This window comes from Phaethon lepturus, unplaced genomic scaffold, assembly GCF_000687285.1.
Source record: "Phaethon lepturus isolate BGI_N335 unplaced genomic scaffold, ASM68728v1 scaffold47059, whole genome shotgun sequence".
Lineage (NCBI taxonomy): Eukaryota > Metazoa > Chordata > Aves > Phaethontiformes > Phaethontidae > Phaethon > Phaethon lepturus.
In genome coordinates, this window is record NW_010564963.1 from 2365 (window position 1) to 23347 (window position 20983).

Genomic DNA, 20983 nt, shown 5'->3' on the forward strand with positions numbered 1-20983 from the left:
GCCAAAGCAGCAAAACAATATTATTTATCAATATTCTTGTTGCCCATTGTGTTCCAACTAGATCGTATGGTAGAAAAGTCTTAATGTTAGTACCAAGTTACCCAAAATCCCAACAAATGTTTGACATCTAACATGTACAAACCATAGCGTACAGGAAATGGTTGAATGAAACTTTAAATTCAGTTTCTTTATATTATTTACATTTGTGTTTTCTCTTGGATTGTCATGTTCAATACTGTAGAAAGAGCTACTGTGAACCAGAAACAGAGGACTCAAGTTCTGCTTAAGTGAACTCTTGAGTCTAAACCTGCACTCTTTAGTTCCTGTTGGGCAGCCATGTGGTGTGCTGCAAGCATGTCACATTTCTAGGTTATCTCTTTTTTCAACTTTTAAGGTTTGTCAGCTGCCTGAAGTTTTGCTTTTGGGCAAAAGCATCTTAGTTTTACCAATTCTGAGGGGTTTTTACCTAGCTAATATTAAGGCAACTGTGTTAATGGCGTTTCACTTTGAGTGGCTCAGTGTGACAGCTCTTTTCCAAATATGCCTAGAAGGGACTGCAAAAAAAGAACAGTAGCATGGTACTTCAACTTTTCTGCATTAAGCTTGACCATAAATACTTGCCAAAGATCTAGGACAGAGTGATTCAAATCCCACTGATGTGTGGCAGGGCTCTAACCCATTTTCCTCTAATTCCCAGGAGCATTACCACCATCAAACATGAGGTCAGTGCAGCTCTGTCCCGACAAGCTCTGTGTCCAGGCCCAGTTCTGCGGAAGCTGCAAGGCTCACTAGCAGGCACGGTGCCCTCTCTGCCGGCAGCTCTGGGCTGGCCAGCACCAGTGAGGAGGGAAGGTGTCTGATAAGACATGTGCTTTGCAGCAGATAAGTTGTCTTGGGATGCCAGTTGGACCACACATGACCGGGTTATTTACGGGAGGGGGGCAGAAATAACTTCTGATGAGGCTCTTCTGTTTTATTACACTGAAGTGAGTAAGTTATTTTAGTCCAGGGAATAGGATAATACCTGGATGCCACCTTCTACTACAGAAGCTTTCTTCCCAGGTTTTACATTAGAGAAAATGTGAAAAAGCTGCACGACACAGCATTCTGCAGCATTGCATCTAAACTCATTTGTAGCTCCAGCTTTTTTTATTTCAATGTATTTGGCCCAGGGCCATAATAGTAACAACAAAATGAAATAAAATAGCCTGTTTATGTAAATGTAAACCATAACACCAGCAATGGGTACTCTGGTGGTATTTTCTCTTTTCTCTCCTTGGCCAGCAACAGCAACTGAGGTAGACTTTTTTTTCCCCTGAAAAAGATGGGAAGAAAAGCTTCAGCAAGGCCAAGAAATATGCTGTATATTTAAAATTGGGTTGCAAGATATGTTTTAGCTTATGTGATGGATAAGCAAGAGTCAATCACTTACCTGAAAAAAGCTGCATAAGCCTTTCACTCCATTTACATCAGGAAAAAATTCCCACAAGCTTCATTATGAATTTTGAAAGTGCAGTTCTGTCCTTCAGCATTGTCCCATCATAACTGCATGCAGGCTTACTCGTGTTTTGACTTAATAGTCTATTTCATCATTACACTTACTTTGTAAAACTTGTATTAATAGTATTAAAACCGTAACAACTTGACACAAGAGTGAGAAATGGCAGTAAAGTATTTCAAATACTTTTTGATTTAAACAGATTCCCATCTCTCTAAACACTGGTTCAGTGTTTGGATTTTCCATATTCATATTTCATACAGGTCAAATAAAAGTGACTAAAGTGTTTAACAAAAAAAGTTTATTACCAAAATACAATATTAAGTCAATACGTGACAAACTCCTGTAAAGCAAAATAAATTATTCTAACATTGTACAGTATTTCAGAAGGTAGTTAAAGTAGTACTACAGACTTTGCTTCATAGTTCCAAACAGTCATCTATCAGGAACACAATCCTAGAGAGAGCTTAAGGCATGCAGCTTAATGTGCTGGATAATTTTATAAAATGAAAGTCATCCTATTTAGTAAGATACAGTATCAGAATTAACTGCAGTCTTTACATGTCAGTTTTCTAAATTTTTTATACTTTGGCTATAAAAGCAGTGCCATAGTGTTACAATACCTTTTCTTAAAAAAATACATGTACCCATGTCCATGAATATCAAATGCAAATGTAAATTTCTATTAAATATATCTTAACAAATGTTACTTTGAGCACCAACTGTACATTTTTTTAAATGATTAAATAAGTGCTTCTGAAAGGGGAAAATACAGTAACTCTGACTGAATCCCACTCTATTTTTCCAGGCCAAGCATAAATCGGAAAGATGAAATATGCATCTATTATCAGTATAATCTAGTATGAATGAAGTTTTCTCTTTAGTAGAAGTATAGGCATTTAAAACAAAGCTGCAAGTTACAGTTCATATCACAGAATAAAATCTAACTTCAGCAAACAGCAAGTGAATAGCTCATCATCTGATAGCGCTGTGACAGGAGATCCGAAAATATTTTAAAAGCTTAAAGAAAGGGGAAGACCGCAGTGTTGGTGACTTTGAAATGTGCTTAAAACCCCTTACATAACATGCAACCAAGCCACCCATACACTTTCTGAAGCAGATAACCTGAGGAATAATTTGCTTTCAGAAAAACTAAGACTATAATTACTTCACATGCAGAACTTCTGATAAAGTCCATGGGAATTGTGAGTGGGTAACTAATGGCAAGCAGCATGGAGACAGTTAAAAAAAAAAGATCTCTGTGAATGTGGAAAAGAATTATTTGTTGGCATTTGTTAGGATTGAGAGGCAACTAACTTTCTACTTAGTTTTTTTTTTAAATTTAGATTTTAAATTTAAAATATTTAGTTTTTATAGGAACACATGGTCAAAAAGAAAAAAGGAACAGGATGGCAAGGAATAACTGTGAATAGATGCACCCTGCTTAGTAATCCCATTACAATGAGCCCCGGTGCATTATACTTAATGCTGCAAGTGTGGCTTGCACGTACACCAAAATTGTTAATCTTGATTCAAGGTTACTTGCTTTGTAAGTCTTGGTTCACTGCCATCTCCTTCTTAGCTTATGAATGCAAATTTTTCAACTTTTTTTTCTTTCACTAGCTGAGCAACTTAAAAAAAATTATCACTTTACACAAAAATAACACAAAAATATTGTTTCTGTGAATATTGACTGGTAGTTTAGCGTTACTATGGATCTTGTTGTACCTTTAATTTTTTCAAGAAATGGGATCTCTAAATGAGAAAGTTGAGATATATTCCAGATAATGTATTATTTTCACATGAATTCTATACTGAAGGTAAAATACTGCTGTCAATAAGACAGTATGAATATCCCATTAAAAGCTTACTATCTCTAACTGAGTTTGAGATAATGTAAATAAATCATGTGTTTCAAATGTAAAATCCATCTGTAGGAATATGAAAAATAACTTTTAACTGAAAATAATGTATACTTACTTCAGATAGGTATTTAAAAGATCTCAAATATTTGACACAAAAATGCTTTGACATTATATCCCGACTAATTTTTAAAGTAAAATGTGTACTTTCTGCTATCTAATTTATAAACAAAATAATAGATATTTAACCCAAAAGAACAAGTCAAATTGAGAAAATCACTTGAAAACAAAAAATGTACTTAGTAAAGGCCTTTACACTGGCCTTTAGATTTTGTGCTGCTTCATAAAGTTGTAACAAGACTTGTTTTCTTTTCCCGTTTGCCACTTCTCGTCAGCGATAGCGCAACGGACTGTACACTACATATGCCACCTTCTCAGATTTACAGTTGAGGCTTATTTCTGCTAGCAGAAATGTATAATGAAATGACGTAACCATAAAATACTGTTTTTTGTAAGAGTAAGTAATTTTTAAAGTCATGAGCTACTAAAAATCAGATAGCTGCATCCCCATGTCAGGAACTAGGCATGCTTCTGTGCATGTGCCATTTATTAAAAACAGAAATACATGCCCGAACTAGAAAGTTTAAACCTGGCTGCTAAAGGGCTTCTTTGGAAGTGCTACTACTTCACTTGATTGAAGCACGTATTTCAAACAGTTTAAGTAGCCAACTTTATAAATAACCTCAACAAAGTTGCCAGGTAATTAGCCAGTATAATAATATTGCAAACTGATACATAGATGAATGTCTTCTATTGTAAACTGCTGTAACTGTTTAAAAAAAAAAAAAAAGAATTAAAGAAAGCAGCACTCTAATTTTAGAAGCTAAGGGCTTTAAAAGGGAGAGATTTCCATGTGTTTCTTGGAAAACAAAGTAATCCCTAATTCCCTTTATGAATCCGTATTATATGCACTAGTAAAATTTATTCTACAAGTGACTGGATACATTTTCTGCTTAAAATATTGTTTGCCTTTTAAAAAAAAATATTATTTTCTACAGGAAGATTACTGTGTCTTTCAGTGAATTATTTCTACAGTTACAGCTGTGCCAGACAAATGGGAAATTTAGACAGCCAGTGGGATTTCAAAGAACTCCAAAGCATGTAGGCATTTCTCAAAATCCCACTTTGTGCTCACCTACATCTTTAGGAATCTACATAGGTTTAATCTACATCTCTTTGTGGCAATTATTGTTAATATCTTGTCCTCATTAAAAAGCATTGCTCATACATACTGCAAAATAATCACCACAAATTAAAAGTGATATATGATATGCAATTTTTTAAATAGTCCTGCTAACCATTAAGAAACAGCAGGTCATTATTAGAAGATGTTTTTACACACTATCAATTCAAAAGATAGCAGTTTTTTAGTTAGGATCCAATCAGACAAATAGTTATTAGCAAAACACTTCTAGGATCTTCAGCTCCTGCTGCTCTAAATCAATAGAAAGGATAGCAGTCGTCGTTGAAGGACGACCTGGAGTTTCTAAGGCCTTAAAAATAGACTGGGAATAACGAAGTGCCTGTGTGTGCACACAAGCACACACATGCCCTCACCCACCTCCCCTCTCCCTGCCTTCCAGAATCCCGGCAGTGGGGTTTATGAAATCATATTGTAAAATTTTTATCGGGTCTGTTGCCAGTTTCAAAAAAGAGGGTAAAAATGTTCTTTGCTGAAATAACTGGAAAACAACAAAGAGGGAGGAAGAAAAAAGCTTTTCAATTGATACAAAGCTTTCATACCTTTGGGTTTTAACGTACTGTAGTAATGCGTTATTACTGACTAGTACCTGACAATATAAGAAAAAAAACCCCAACAATCCTACATTCTTGGCACCATGTAAAGAAATAACAGGTTAAAATGGATCATTCTATTCCCCACTCCTTGTATTTATCTCTTAAATGATTCATCGATCCCTGCTTAAAATATTGTACTCCTACTGAAACAAGGACTCAGGATGGGAAATCAAGTTTTGCTTGCAATTCTTCTCTTTAGCAAGTGTCTCAGGCAAAAATTAGCAAAGAAGGAAAATATTCACGCTAGGATACCCTCTCTTTAACTCACTGCTTCACCTAGTTTGTGCTCTGAGTTGTGCTGTGGTCCTTATTTAGAATGATGTTTATGATTTCACCCTCATGTTCTTTCATATGATCCAGCAGATTTTCTTTGTTGGTAGACTCAAAACCACAAATGCAGCAGCAGAAGAGAAGAACACAGTATTCTGTGCCAAGATGGGGTAGAGTGGAGTTCTTTTCTAAACTGCATGAGGTATTCGTCAAGTTAGGTTTTTCATTTTCATCAGAACCTGAAATTTCATTTGTAGTCTGGTTAATAGACTCTGTAAAAGACACCAAGTTGTCTGAACTTCCTAGTATAGGTGCTGTACTTTCATCTGTGCCTTCTAACAAGGTTTTGTCAGGAAGCTGTCCTTGAAACCTGAAATGATAATAAACCCCAAAACAAGTATCAAAACATACAGTTGTTGCTTTTTGACAGGAACTTTATTTTAGACCAGAGTTGGATCCTTTGAAAATTCTAGATGGTAGGGCTTGAAAGTAAATCAAGACGTACCTGCTGCTTTGCGAAATTGCATCATTAATAGCCTTGTTCACTTGTTCATAGTTATAATTTTGGTCACTTGCATGTTTCCACATGTGGGACTTCAGGGATGGAGGATGGCTACATACATATCCACAGAGAGAACACCTAGGAAAAAACGGTGGAGAAGGAAAACGAGAAACATTTAGAAGTTAAATTTTATTAGTTTAGTAATGGATTAGTTCTTCCAAAAGGACAAGTAAACAGAGAGAATCGTGCCAACCCTCTTCTCGGTCCCTCTTTTCAGTTTCATAACTAGGTCAAGTTTGCTAAGTTTCATCCTGGAATGTAAGACTATATTTAGGGTCTGATAATTTCTTTTTCTGACTTCTTAAACAACTGAATTAAAATCTTATCTGCTTGGCCTGTTAAAACTGTTTAAATACTGCAAAAATGCAATAGTGCTGATGACTGCAGAAACATAGAGTACATCAGTGTGGTATCTGGCAGGCAGGTAGTGAGCTATCTTTGCCATTGCTCTGAACCAAGCAGGAGCTGTGTAATTAGCACTGATAATTTTAATTTAACTAATGAAGTCTTTCCTGGGGTAGCATATATTAGTTTATTTAAGGATCACAGAATTGTTGAAGTTGGAAGGGACCTCTTGAGATCACCTGGTCCAATCCACCTGCTCAAGCAGGATGAGCCACAGCAGGTTGTCAAGGACAGTGTCCAGTCAGATTCTGAATATATTCACAAACTGAGATTCAGACAGGTGACAATTTTGTCCACGGAGTTTTCCATCAGCTTGGGTACCACAAGACTAAATTTTCTATTTCCATAGAAGACATTGTCTTATACAGTAAAGAACAAAACCTTGAAGAATAAATCCTATTTACATAGAGATGTAGCGTGTATGTATGGACACAAATAACCCAAGACTGATCAAATCCAACAGAACTTTTTTCATACATGAACATACAACAAAGGAGTTTTTTTACAAGTGTTTTCTAAGATGATAAATTAGTAATCTCAGCATGAAGGAGATGCGTGATACTGCATGACATCACTCCAGAGCAGAACAGTACTCATGGTAAAGACGATGTAGCTCCTTGTCTTTTGGACGAGGAAGCTACTTTGCTTAGCCAGCTGCTACTCTGGCAGTCTTCAGTTTCGCAAATCACATGGAAAAGACCAGGATCAATGGAAGGTGACCTTGTTCTAATAAGTTATAGCTAGGAATGCATCTCAGTCTAGCTCATTCCTCAATGAGAGTAAGATGTTTTCTGCTCAAGCGATGTGACCCTGATATGCTCTGCTATGATGAGTCTGTTAAAATGACTGCTATACTAGTGAGTTTTTGTAAATTTTTAAGACCTTTTCAGAAATCTAACCTGGAAACACGAGAACGCCTACATAAAACAGTGTTATACATTACAGTTCAGTAAGGTTTTACCACTTCTCTTAATGACAGTAGGATATAGTCCTTAAGTGCCTTGCAAATAATCATATACAGGAAAGTATTTCTGCTTAGCAGAAGATTGTGGAGAACAGCAAAAATCTCACAAGTTAGGTGAAGGCATGGTACATTACCTTGCTTATGTAGCAAGATAATTCTGTCCTGCTGGGGAACAACAGGCATGTCCTTCCAGCCCACTTTTCTCTATTACTTGATTTGGAATGTACTATCCTATTTTTCTCTTTTCCTTCTAATTTGAAGCCTTATTAAAAAAATGGATGATTTTAAATATAGGCAAGTTCACTCTCAGGTTGAGAATCTCAATACTTCTAATCAGGCTGTTACAAAATAATGGCATCATTACAAACAAGATAAAAGGCAGACTTTATAGTTAACTTATAAATAAAATTAGGCCAAAATAATGTATTTACAAAACACAAAGTCAACAAATAATCTTAATTCCATTCTATATGCACATACATTCCACAAGTCTTATTATATGTACGATTTTACTACGCCACTAACACAGCTTGGTCAGTGGGCTGGTAACACAGCGAATGAAGCAACAGTTCAGTGGTGGTTTTTATCTCTTTTAATTACAGTCTCATTTTTTGAAGTACATTGATTTACTTAGGTGATTTGCTAATCAGATTTACTTTGCTGAGAACAGTATCACAAGCCAAATGCTCTTGACTGCTTTAGCATACAAAAAATCAAAGACACAGAAACTCAACAGCTTTTAGCCTGATGCATTACACTTTATGATCATATACTTAATGTATATTTACAGTATATGCAAGACGTTCCCAGAGAAACAAAATTATTTGACATTGAGTTTAGTAGTAGTAGAACCCTTTCAATTCTATAGCATGATTTGCCCTTTTGGTTGACTTATGTTGAATTATTAAACTTTACTGTTTGAGTGTATCCTAAACCCGTCTACTGCGGAAACAATTATCTTGCAGCTTTTCATAGACTATTTCCTTGGGGATGCAAGGACCAAAGTGTGGAAGTTTTCAGTAATCTTTGGCAATACTAAGAGCACTCAGTGATACTATATGAAGTATGACAGCAGAACAAACAGAACTTAATGCTACTGAGAATATTTTTGGGAAGAATACAGTGGCAGGATTTTGAAATTGTAGAAGCAGATTTTCTTAAGAAGAAACCCTTCTATGAACGTGCTTTACTTGGATTCTTCCTATTGCCTTTAAAATCTTCCACTAAGAAATGTTCAGAATATTCCTGATTTTCTTTCCTTTCCCAGTTTTTATTTCTTGTTGCAAATTAGTAGTAAACAATTGCACATATTTGCGCCAACTTTCTCATATATATATATATATATATAAAAAACCCACGCTTATCTATGGACAGACTATAAGAACACTCATCACTAAAACATAATGACTATTCATACTAATTCTTAACAAAGGCAGTGTGATGCCAATCTGGATTCTAACTAACATGTATATGCAAAGACTGTGCCTAGACTGGGATATTAAACAAAGCCAGAGAACATTCCTGGGTACTGGAATTTAACAATCTATAATGTCAAATGTTAGAAGTGCCCCTAGCATGGTTTTGGCACATGCATTCTCCCAAACAATTCCAGGCATGCTTTGGTAATTAACACAGTCCAGAATCTACTTGCAATAGGCAGTTTATATGCAACCCCTTTCTGGAAAGAAAAAGCTGGATACTGTACCGGAGGGAGGTTATGGACATGTGTAATTAGCTAGCATAAACATCACCTGGGAATGCCACAGCAAATCTCTTCCCCTCTCTCTCTCTCTCAAAAAAGAAAAAAAAAGTCACTGGAAAAAATACTGAATCTATGAGGGAAAAGAACAGAATCTGAACTCTGCTTCATATCTTAACATAACAAAATCACTACTATCACAGCTTTTTTCCAAATGAGAACTGTTACATACTTGTACTGTTCCATTAGCTGCACTGCCTGATGCTCCTGGGGGTGGCGCCTCATATGGCATTTCAAGCTATTCATATTTGTGGTGGCGAAGTCGCATACTCGACATCTAAAGAGACAACAAGAAGTAAACTAATCTGACAATTAACTGCTGACACTATTCCAGAAATAAAAATCTATGCGAAAGCAAAGGTATCTGGAAAGACTACAGTTAAAGACTAACAATAATTACAGAAGTCCAAGTGATGACATTAACTTTCAATTTTTGGACCGTGAGAATCTTTTGCGGCCCAAAAAAGCCTCCACTTTTGCGCAAGAATCACTAGGCATATGGACTGTGTTCCTTCCTGACATCTATCTTATGCACGTCCACTGAAGTTGGTAAGCACCACAAAGTATAAGGGAGATGTGGATACACTTGAATGGATGCAGCCCTGATGCAAGTGGCTTGGCTATGTTATGCAAAGGCAAAATGCGACCGTAAGAACTATAGAGGACGCAGTGTATTTAGAAGTGAGTCTTATTCCTCAGCAATACCTGTTCTACTTAATGCAACAGCCATGCTTACCATGATATTTTAAAAGGCAAACTATCTATTTGGTAATAAATCGCGTAAGTTTCAGAGCTCTACAACTGCCTGAAAGGGGGTTGTGGTGAGGTGGGTGTTGGTGTCTTCTCCCAAGTAACCAGTGACAGGACAAGAAGAAATGGCCTCAAGTTGTGCCAGGGGAGGTTTAGATTGGATATTAGGAAAAATTTCTTCACCGAGAGAGTGGTCAAGCATTGGAACAGGTTTCCCAGGGAGGTGGTGGAGTCACCATCACTGGAAGTGTTCAAAAAACATGTGTACATGGCGCTTCAGGACATGGTTTAGGGGGCATGGTGGTGTTGGGTTAATGGTTGGATTTGATAATCTCAAAGGTCTTTTCCAACCTTAATGATTCTGTGATTTGTGCAGTATCAAAATCCAAAAGTTATCAAATCTACAAAAATGCATCATTGGAGGCTATACAGTTTAATTGCCAGCAATTTTTATCAAACAAATAATAAAATATGTTTACAGCTATAAAAATGGCAGTAATATAGTAGGTTGCTATCTGATACTACGAAAGGCTCGAGGAATACATGTTTCAGAGGGAGAAATACCATAAATACTAAATCTTTACGGTTTTTAAGCTGTGGCTAAGTATCCTACCAGGTCTGCAGATTTGTCTAAGGGGTTTATGAAAAAAGAATAAGAAAAGCAAGCCAGATCAGTAGGCTTAAATTTAGTATGCAGCTGTCTATATCACCAATGGAAAATTTTCAAGGGTTTCTAAATGAACAGGCTGGCTAACACCAATTCAGAAAACTACCATATACAGGACACTCTACAGTATCTGCTGTTCCAACCCCACTAAGTAACAAATAATGGCAATAGGGAAGATTCTGTTGTATTCCACATTTACTCTCTGAGCAAACATCTTGCAAATTTTTACTAGTGTTATGGGATATCATTATAATGCACAAATCAAAATACAACACATCTTCTGGTTTTGTTTATCCAAAACAGAAAGTCCCTGGCTGAGCTCAGCATTTCAAGGTGTTGAGTTTCCAGAATTTGTATTAAAAAGATGGAAGTATATTAGCTCAAAAATTCTATTAACTTGGATCTATTTTCTAACCACTAGAGAGGGACAGAGATCCATGCTGAATGAGCATAGATTGAATTTGCAGGAGTTTATGCAGCAACCAATAGAAAAATACATGATTTATTTTTCTGCTGGGGACCTGAGCTATAGTATGACATGGATTTTAGCTATCAAAGTTTCTATATAAATCCATATAACACCCTGTAGAAAGTTATAAAATCTGATCCTAAGTGAGTGTGTTAATATTGTTTGAAACCTGTGAAAAAGATGTGGGGACTGGCAACAAGACGAAGGGCAGAATTTTGCCACACTCGGTAGAAGCCAACGTGCAAAGTACCAATATGACAATGGAGAACACTTTCCAATACAGCAAATCCAAAATGAACTTAAGCGTGCAAGGGCTTTGCGAAATACATTATTACTATTGGCCAAAGTTCAATATTGCCATGTAGTTATCACCCTTTCCACGTCTGAATGCTTCAAACTGAAAACAAGCAGTAGATTGCTATAGCAAAAGATGCATCCTGGAAAAGTTAGCAAATCTTAATTACATAGTTTGAGTTAACCAGCAAGTGTGGCTCCTTCAAATTTGCCATAAAATTATGTAATTGAAATTCTTTAACAGTACCTTCAAAATTGCATAAGCAATTAAGTAACCTTTTTAGTTAAAACAAGTAAACCAGGCACATGGCATTAGGCAGCAATAATTGAGACACTTACCTATATGGCTTATCAGAGTTATGAATTCGTCTGTGATTTCGTACACCAACATAAGTTGTGCTTGTGTAGTCACATACATCACATCTATACAGTTTCTGAACTGAAGACTTGCATCCTATATGAAACAAAATCCATTATTTTAGAGTTGCATTCAGCATTGTAAGGAGTTTTCAGGTGATAATTTCAGCACAATTGAACCATGACACATGAATTAACATTTTAAAGTAATACTTCTAAATTTCTATAAATATTTAATACTTTTAAAATATCTGGAGCAAACTGGCAATGGACATAGCGATGATAAAGGTAAAGTTTATTTACCATGCTGTTCTGCATTCGCCCTACCATTCACTGGAATTATTACAATTTTACAAAAATGCAGTCTTTCTCTCTATGCGGACACTTCCCTTCTTCCTGCAGGTGGGTTAAAATCCTGTGTTACAGCAAAAGGTGATAAAATGTGGGAACTGCTGAAACCAGCAGTTTCACCGCTTTGCAGAATGCATCAAATCAAAGGAAAAGATGGGCACTGAGAAAGGACAAGTTTCAAACTGGCAAACATAGAAAAGTGAAAGGCCTCCCAAAGCATCTAAATCCTCTTTTATCATCCACATACACTTTCAGAAGGATCTGAGATGATGAAAAAATTAGGTGCTGACCAGATGTGTTAAGAAATAATTTGGAACTTCTCCAAATTACTGAAAAGCAATTGTAACAAAAATAATTTTTTCTTTCCAGGATGAAAGTGACTCCTGAAAAATTAATGGTTGCAGAGACAAAGGCTAATAACTAATTTAACATAGGAAAATGTGTGCCCGCAAGTGCACAGTTTGAGTATTTCTGAGATGTAAGTGTGTAGACTTAAGCAGCCCTATTCCTGCTCCGTCACTGAATAATGGAACTGATTTGCGTTAAAATATTACCATTTGGGAAGAGGGATGGTATTTTTTATGCAGGTCATTTTCCTCTTCCAGCCTATCATGCAGCCTTCATGCACTCCCCAAATGAGGGGACAACAGAAACAGGACGGAACACCAATGTTGGAGCTGTTTAAATCAGCACTACTGCCAGAAGAAACATCAAACTAAAATCAAAGGGTTTTGTTTTATCATCTAACCTCTTCACTAGTCCAATTAATTCTACTTTTTTTTCCCCCCAAGTGCAAGTAAGGTGCTCGAGTTCATTTCATCTGTACACCAAATTCTTGGTAGCTGGCTGAACAGTCAAGCCATTACTTTCACTTATGTACATGGGCTTTGAAGAAACTGATAGAGATCCTTGGCGAACTTCTCTGGTGGGTAAAGATCATTACGAAAGTACACCCACAAACCAAAATAAATATACAATTCAATAAATAATGTGTGGCTAAAATGTAAAGCTTAAATCTTGCAAGAACAGACTTCAGAAACTCTTCATACTCATATGAAGCACATCGCCAGCACAAACAAATCATTAGGGTTTACTACTAGTAGGATACACCAGAAGATCCTCGGTGGAATAAAATGGCTGTATTAGCTGGGTGTTTTCTAGTAGATATTGCCTTCAAGAACTCCAATAATATCAGCAGGTGATCTACTTCCCAGGCCTCCCAGCTCTTCCCCAACCCAAAAATAACTCCCCTCCCTGAAAAAGGTAAGTTCTGATTTCCCAAATGGGATCCCTCTATTCTGAATCCTGAAGAATTCTGTTAAAGGCTTGTCAAGGTCAAGAGCACTGAAGGTCCATGACACACCAAGAGGAGGGTCTGTCTGCCACCGTTCCAACTTGCAGTTTGAGAAGACAGACAAGCTTGACATTTGAAATAAGTGACTGCCCAAAAAGATGGAAAGTAGACTTTTTAGACTCATCTCTGCTTAGGTCTAAGTACGATGAACTTCTGTCCAGTCTGGAGTAGCAAAAACTGAGCGAAACCCCCTCCTTTATCACCTCCTGAATTCCAATTCTTTTTAGCTAAAGAAGAGATGAATGAGACAAGCAGATTGAACTCAGGAGGCACTGTGAAGTTTATCTCGAAAACAGAAGTTCCGTCTCCTGAGTCCAAAATACTGAACAGGTTTTGTAAAGATAATTTTGTTCTGGAGTTTCCTCTTGATGATGCTGGGTTCCAATTACCCAGACTGAATCTTTTCATTATCAAAGCAACAATTAAGCATCTTTATAGTAAAACTCTTTTATGTAAAAAAAAGTTTTAGATATATTATTCTGAGGGATACAGTCACACAGCTAACTTAAACAGTAAGGGAAAATTACCACTAATTAAACTTTCACTCCAGAATGTAGCACTTTTGGTTCCAGATGCAAAATAGTTAGGTGGGGCTGATAACCCAGGAATGTTATTCTGAAGAATATATAGCATGTCATAGAAAATAAAATAGCAATCCAAAAGAAAGACAGTCTGAAATAAAATTTGAATAATTGTGTGTGTGCCACGATAAAATAAAAATTATTTTATATTTTTACTTTAAAACATGACACAGTGCTCACTTTTCTAGCACTCTTATAAAAAATAATATGGAGGTAATATATAACGTGCACTCTTTGCAAGTCAACTTTAAAGCAAAATATATCAGAATTTTTCCTACAATATCCTCATATAGTAAAATTTATTAGTTTTTTTCTTTAATGTTAATTATGAAAACAATCTTAATTATATACTTACAGACTTTGGGATTTCTATTTCTACAATTATTCTTTTATGAGGGCACATTTATGTAGAAGACCTCAAAAGAATACAGAGACACTTACTGGGCTGCAGATCTAGGGGAGAGCAGGGGTTGTGTGAAGGTTAAGCTATTGCAAGCTCTACTTGAATGGGTTTTCCATCTTAAATTCTGCAGCTTTAGAATAAACTGCTTCCAAATGTATTTTCTGTTACAAATTTGGTATTTTATCGGGCAGGCAGCTTAAAACAAACAGTGTCTCATGAGATTTTTAAAGCGTTATGCAAACATATTATCTATTGCATAGTTATAAGTGGCTAACCACCCAGTAGCACACACTTAGGAACAATTATTTATACCAATCGCTACTTTATATTTATTCCTTCAACAAAATGCATATAAATTATAATATATCATATAAGGTCTCGCTGTTGCAAAATAGCAGTCACGTCCCCCACCCCCACCATTGGCTTTTTTCTTGGGCGTTTGGGGCCTTTTGTGCTTTCTGGATGGAGAATATCAGGTCTCTTAAAAGTGAACATGGAAATGACAGATCTTTATTCTAGCAGCAGTAACAGGTGCTCCTGTAATGCTGCTTATTACCCTATTCCTTCATTATTCGACATTTACAATCTGATCATATCCAGTGTCATAATGCTCCCTTTTAATTTATTGTACAACCATGATGAATAAAGAGACTTTTAGGACTAACTAATTCATAAACAAGAAATGAAACTGTTCCAGCTCGGGCATCTTTCACATAAACAGATGCTATGCCATAAACGTCTTTGTTCTGTGTCGCTTTATAGGGATGACATCTGTTTGACAAGAGATTGCTGTACAGCAGTGGTGTTGCAATTTGATTATAAATTGGTTCTGAAATAATTTAAGCATTCCACAGTATGGGTTAATAAAAGTTTAAAAGGAGAACTGTTTTCATTCAAGCCACATTACTAAATTTCATGTGGTGTAAACAATCAATTAAAGTGCATGGCTGTAACACTTTTATAAGATAATAATGAGCAAAAAATATTTTTTGAAAAAATCTCTAAAGTAATTAAATTGAAAGCAGGCAGTTTTCTTGAAGAGGGGCTCCTCTTTCATGGAAGTTAAGTTACAAGATCAGGATATAAGCTCTAAAACCACCTTATTAAAACACACTATTTTCAAAAGCAGATAGGCATCTTCATTTTCAGTCACCTAAGACTTCAACTGAAAAGGTACAGTATTCCCCAAAATCTGACATGTTTCAGGTGTTGCAAGGCCGTTATTCCTGTATCATGACATCTTTAAAATTATTTGTTTAAAAGAAACAAAACGTTGTCAGAATAGTCCAAGCTATGCTTATAGATAACCAGATAAAATAAGAATGTTTTCTTTCCTATCACTTCCATTGAAACATCTGTGCTATTTCTTCTGAAGAAAAAGCACCAGTACTTAATGGGGAATGTTCCCACTACCAGCAGACCCTCCCTGGCCCTTTTCCCGTCTCCCCCTGACTTCAGATGGCTCGCTCAGGCTTAGGTCTTAGGGATGTAACAAGCACTACAGATCTATCTCCTCAATTTAAATGCCTGCTGCATTGATGAGAGCAAAAAGGACTTGGGAAGGGTCATTCTACCTAAGGCTGGTAAGGTCATTAACTTTTAAGTTTCTAACTTGTATACTGAAAGCCAGAAAAAGAGGCGGCATGAGCTACGAGACCAGAAGGCAAGAGTTAAGGGTCACATTCTATTCTGACATGTACCATGTTGCTTTGGACAAATGGTCAGTGGTTCAAGCCGTCCACCCTGGCTTGGGCTGGTTAGTACATTTTTTCACAAGTAGTTGCATCAATTTCAGTGATTACTTTTGCACTCACTGATCAGCTGTAGCGGAGAGAGCAGAACCCAGAAATTTCACCTGCCGTCTAAGTGCTATTATGGTGCACATCTTGCTACCTACACAAACAAGTGACCATAGTTAGGACAGAGAAGAGCTACGGGCACGAAATCGAAATACTTCAGCCCACAGTTCTTCAGAGGTGATATAATTACTAGTATTTTTCCACAGTGCTCTAGAATTGCAAAATAATAGTAATTACATTGTTGCTTTCAGAATAAAAATGCTGTGAATATTTTCAGTAACTTCAACTCACCAAAGAAGAAGATGCATTCAAGTTGCAATAGTAAATATCAAGCCTCCAGGATACTCAAAGGATTTTAAGACCACATTTTCTTCAACCTTAGCTTTTTTTCCCCCTATTTCACTACCTTAATGCATCAAGGATTTGGGTTTTGTTGCTGTTGTTTTTAAAACAAACACTACTAAATTATAAGCAGATACACAGTTAAACATTTAGAAAATACATACCTATTGTTACCCTGGCAACTATTACAGATACAGGTTGCATTTTTAGAATGCTTAAGTTTGCCTCTCTAGGGCTAAACCAAACGACTCATTTTGGGCATTACCACAACTAAGCAGAAATTTCTAAACACGGAATAGACAGTATTGTACATATATGCTGACAGCAAACTACATTACTACAGTGAGTTTAAAAAAAGGCTTTCTTTACTGTAGGTGATTCAGAAAATACTGTAGCTGCTGAAGGAAGGAAAAAAACATTTTTTTCTTAAGAGTTCAGACTAATACTCCATACCAGTTGTTTTTCAGAAGAAGAAATACAAGGTCCAATTACAAGGGCTCCAAATGTCTTACCTACAAATGAATGTCAGTAAGATATCTCAAAACTGACTGGTAAGTTTTGCACACTGAAAAGAACATACATTTAAGGTTATGAGCAGGCATGGAAACGTTTCAGCATCAATGAGATCTTAAAACCAGTCTTATACAAATGTAGCAAACCGAAGTAATGTTATGAGTGACTTTTGTAATTTCAAGTGTGAATATAAGTGGTACCTTCTCTTTCATCTACTTCGTTGGAAACTATTAGTTTGTTAGATGTAGCTGTTGAAAAGGTATCTGGAAGACTGTGTTGTTCTCTTTCATGGTTTCGCAGTTGGCTCTGAAAAAACAATTTCCCATGTTTAAATATACACTACAAACATACACTGGTCACTTCAAATATTGCAACCATTTGTGACATCGTTACTCAAGTTTTCATGATTACTGTTACAAAATGTGTATTAACATATATACAGATTATCCCTCTGGTAATTTTACGAGAAACAAAATACTGTAAATAACATTAATTAATAACGTAAAGGATTGATGAAAGTGACTGAGAGGATTATATGATTTGTGTTTATTTAGAAAATAAATTTCCTTCTTCCCCCATTCCCATAGACAAGTGGCAAACGGTTCCTCCTCCAAAATTATTATACTCCAAAAGCAGTATTAGATTAGAGGCTTGAGGATGGCTTGTGTGAAAATTGACTCAATTTTCGTATTGCCTAGTGTCTTAAGAATACGTTATTTCTGTTTCTGCTTGCTTGGGCAGGAGAGGGGAGAGAGAGCCTTTTGCTACCCTACCTGTACATTTTTTCAAACCAGTACTAAACAACAGTAAACATAGGAAAATTTGCACTACCATTGCCTACAAGAGTTTCAGTTCTACGGCTGGATACTGATGCTATCTATTCTATACTCCTGAGTACTGAGCTGAGTACATAGGAACACACTCACCAGCACTAATGCTTAAAATAGCTATTATAAAAATGGCAGAAATGCATTATTCTGCTTTGGTGTGTAATCTCTCAGATCTCAGTTCTACAGAACACCCAGACCAACACAACAACAGAGGAAAAAAGACAAGAATTTCTGCTTCAAAGTGTCTCAGGTTACCCCCAAATGCCATGATTACTTTTGCACACACTCACAACTAGCTGGCACGTTTAAGCATTCTTTTAAAGTTTCAACTCTTAAGTTCTCTGAGGCTTCCTTTTCTTCCTGTAGTTGCTACACGTGGGCAGAAAAACAACATGATATTAATATGTCCATAAGATGGTTCTCAGGAAAATAACTTGCGTGAGGAAGCAAGTTTATTTCAGTGGGTAAAGCAAAATAATTATAGCTGAATTGTATATACAGAAAGTGCTGCTGGCAATAATCGCCAATTGCAATGACAATGAAGCCAGGATGTCAGACGGAATTAAGTTAGAAAGAGGGATCACCAGTTATTAAAAACATAGCAAAATGGGTTATTTAGCTATTAGAGACAGGCACAGGAAAGAACTTTACCTTATAATGAAAGGATTCCTCACATTGCTTGCACTGATACATTCTTGTTTTGCAGTGGTTGATCATGTGGCTCTCTAAATCCTTACTATTGTCAGCAATGTGTTCGCAGATGGGACACTGGTACGGCTGCCTCTGACGATGGACTCTCAAGTGTTGTTTTATGTAGCCCTTATTACCACTGCTATAATGGCAGAGGCGACAGCGGTAGGGTCGATCTACATTAGGTATATATTCTACTAGGTTACTTCCAGGAATATTTGCATCGTTTGCATTTTGGCATTGTGCGTTGTCTTGTAATTCTTTCAAAATGTCATCATCAGAAGCATTCTGATCTGTCCTCTCCTTCAGTTTTTCAATGACAGTGAGTAGTGACATACTGATGCCCATTTTAATTGGTGCTTCTGATAACTCTGGCCTTTCTTTCTGTATCTCAACTATTGCACATTCACTTTGGTTTAAGCCACTAAACTCCTCTGAAGGATCCTTATGTGAGGATACCACTTTAGAATGAGGCATGCATGGGCCATCAGCTTCTCCCTGTCCTGCACCTGCATCCACAACATCTTCTCCAGTCAGAGTCCTGAAGCTAGACCTTGTTAATTCGGCAGCTCTGATAGGCATTGTAACAAGAGCTTCTGCAGCCAGTGAGTGCAGTCGTAAAGACTCTGAATTTGTCCTTCTTCGTGCAGGAGGCACATTTTCATCAGTTGTTACGTTTTTGGAGCTTAACTCATTATCTTTCTTCTCGCTATTATTCCATCCTATTATTACCTCTTGAATTTCATCTGAATGATAAACTTCATCAGTTTCTTCACAGGTAACATGGGACTCCTCCGAGATGAATTTTTTTTCTGTTTCAATGTCAGCGTTCATCAAGAAGGGCTTTTGTAAGACACTTTCTTCAGCACCTGGCAAACGCTCTACTATTACATTAACGTGACCCTTTTTATTTGGACTACAATTGATGATTTTCTGTGCTGATGAAAGTAGGCTATCAGTTATCGTATTATCCTGTTCTGTATCTGATACAGTCTCCTCTAAAACCTCTCTAGTAGGAGAATGTGCTACAGAATGATTTAACATCTCCTCCTCTTTTACATTTGTTCGTACTGGCGATTTACATGACAGTTGCTCAGAATTGCAAATCTGAAGTTGAAGGGAAGGTTCAGTATGGATATCAAGTTCATTGTTTTCCAAAGAAAGAACAACTGTATCCACGCTCTGAGGTGTGTGAGTTACAACCATCTCTGACAAGTTGGTAGTTTCATTTTCTTCCTCAAAGATAGGATAGGAGCAATCAACCTCACCCGCATGTTTCCAAGCATGTGTTTTCAACATTCTTTGCTGACCACAGGTGTACCGACAAATTAAACACCGGTACATGCCATACTGCTCGTAAGTATACCATTTTCTCCTACCCATTTCAGGCATATGAGTGGACTGAGTTACATCTTTACATTCCAGATTTCCTGCCTGATCAGTCCCCGACTTGACACTTCCTTCCACTGGCCCTTGCAAAAATGAACTTGCGACATTTACACATTGCTGCACTTTTGGCTGGATGCTATTTTTACCATCATTCTCATGGTAATTTTGGAAGTGGGATTCAAGTTCTTCTTGGCTTTTGGAAGCAAAATGACATTCTGAGCACATTAATATCACTTCATTTTTCTGCCCATGTTGTTTTATATGTTCTTGTAGTGTTAAGAGAGAAGGTGATAGAAACTTACATAGACTACACTGGTAGCACATCACCTTTTTTTTGCTTTGTGGGAGACATTCAGTCACAAAATAATCTGCTTGTAACTCTTCAGTCTTTTTAGTAGCAATAACAGATAGCTCGATTGCTTTAGCCGGGATTTCACACAGATCGTCTGCGTCAAAGGACTGTACAGACGCATTAGGATGGGAACGTTTTTTCCCTATTAAAAGGCATCTTTGTGACTTCTCACTTTCCACTATTTTGCTTAGTTTCTGGATAACGTGGATTAGTGGATCAGTTTTACATTTTCCCTGATCTTCACTGTTCTGCAGCGTTGGGCCAATGACCGTTTCAGAAATCAGCACAGCTTCCTGTTCCCCAATATTTGGCATCAATACTGCAACACTGCTTCCTTCTTCCATAATACCTAGGAGAAAGAGTTTTATAAAAAAATCAACATTTGTACATGCACAGTAATAAAAATACAACCCAGTACTATTTAGATTTCTCCCTCTACTAAAAATGGAAGCCTAATGCCACTAACTTCATGAAAACTTTCAGAATGGCTACATAAATAGCCAAAGATTTTGAGGACATTTAGTGTATAGTGTAGACGCTGTAGACGCTATACAAACAGCTGGACAGAAGAGTTCCAAGAGAGCCCGTAACAGCCTACCTCCAAGTTGTACAAGGGCAAGATAAATATTTTTCAAGTAGAGGCTGACCAGCGTTGTTATAGGTCT

At 36.8% G+C, this 20983-nt stretch overlaps 1 protein-coding gene across 1 annotated transcript; it reads right to left on the reverse strand.

The window, feature by feature from the left end:
- Positions 1-5493: 5493 nt before the first annotated feature.
- On the reverse strand, positions 5494-20662 carry ZNF507 (zinc finger protein 507). Its single transcript, XM_010295031.1, has 7 exons — positions 18539-20662; positions 17274-17363; positions 16259-16265; positions 15825-15845; positions 11697-11811; positions 5993-6127; positions 5494-5857 (listed from the first exon to the last, which is right to left on the reverse strand). Exons 1-7 carry the CDS (start codon positions 20660-20662, stop codon positions 5494-5496), a joined length of 2856 nt encoding a protein of 951 aa, XP_010293333.1.
- Positions 20663-20983: the final 321 nt, after the last annotated feature.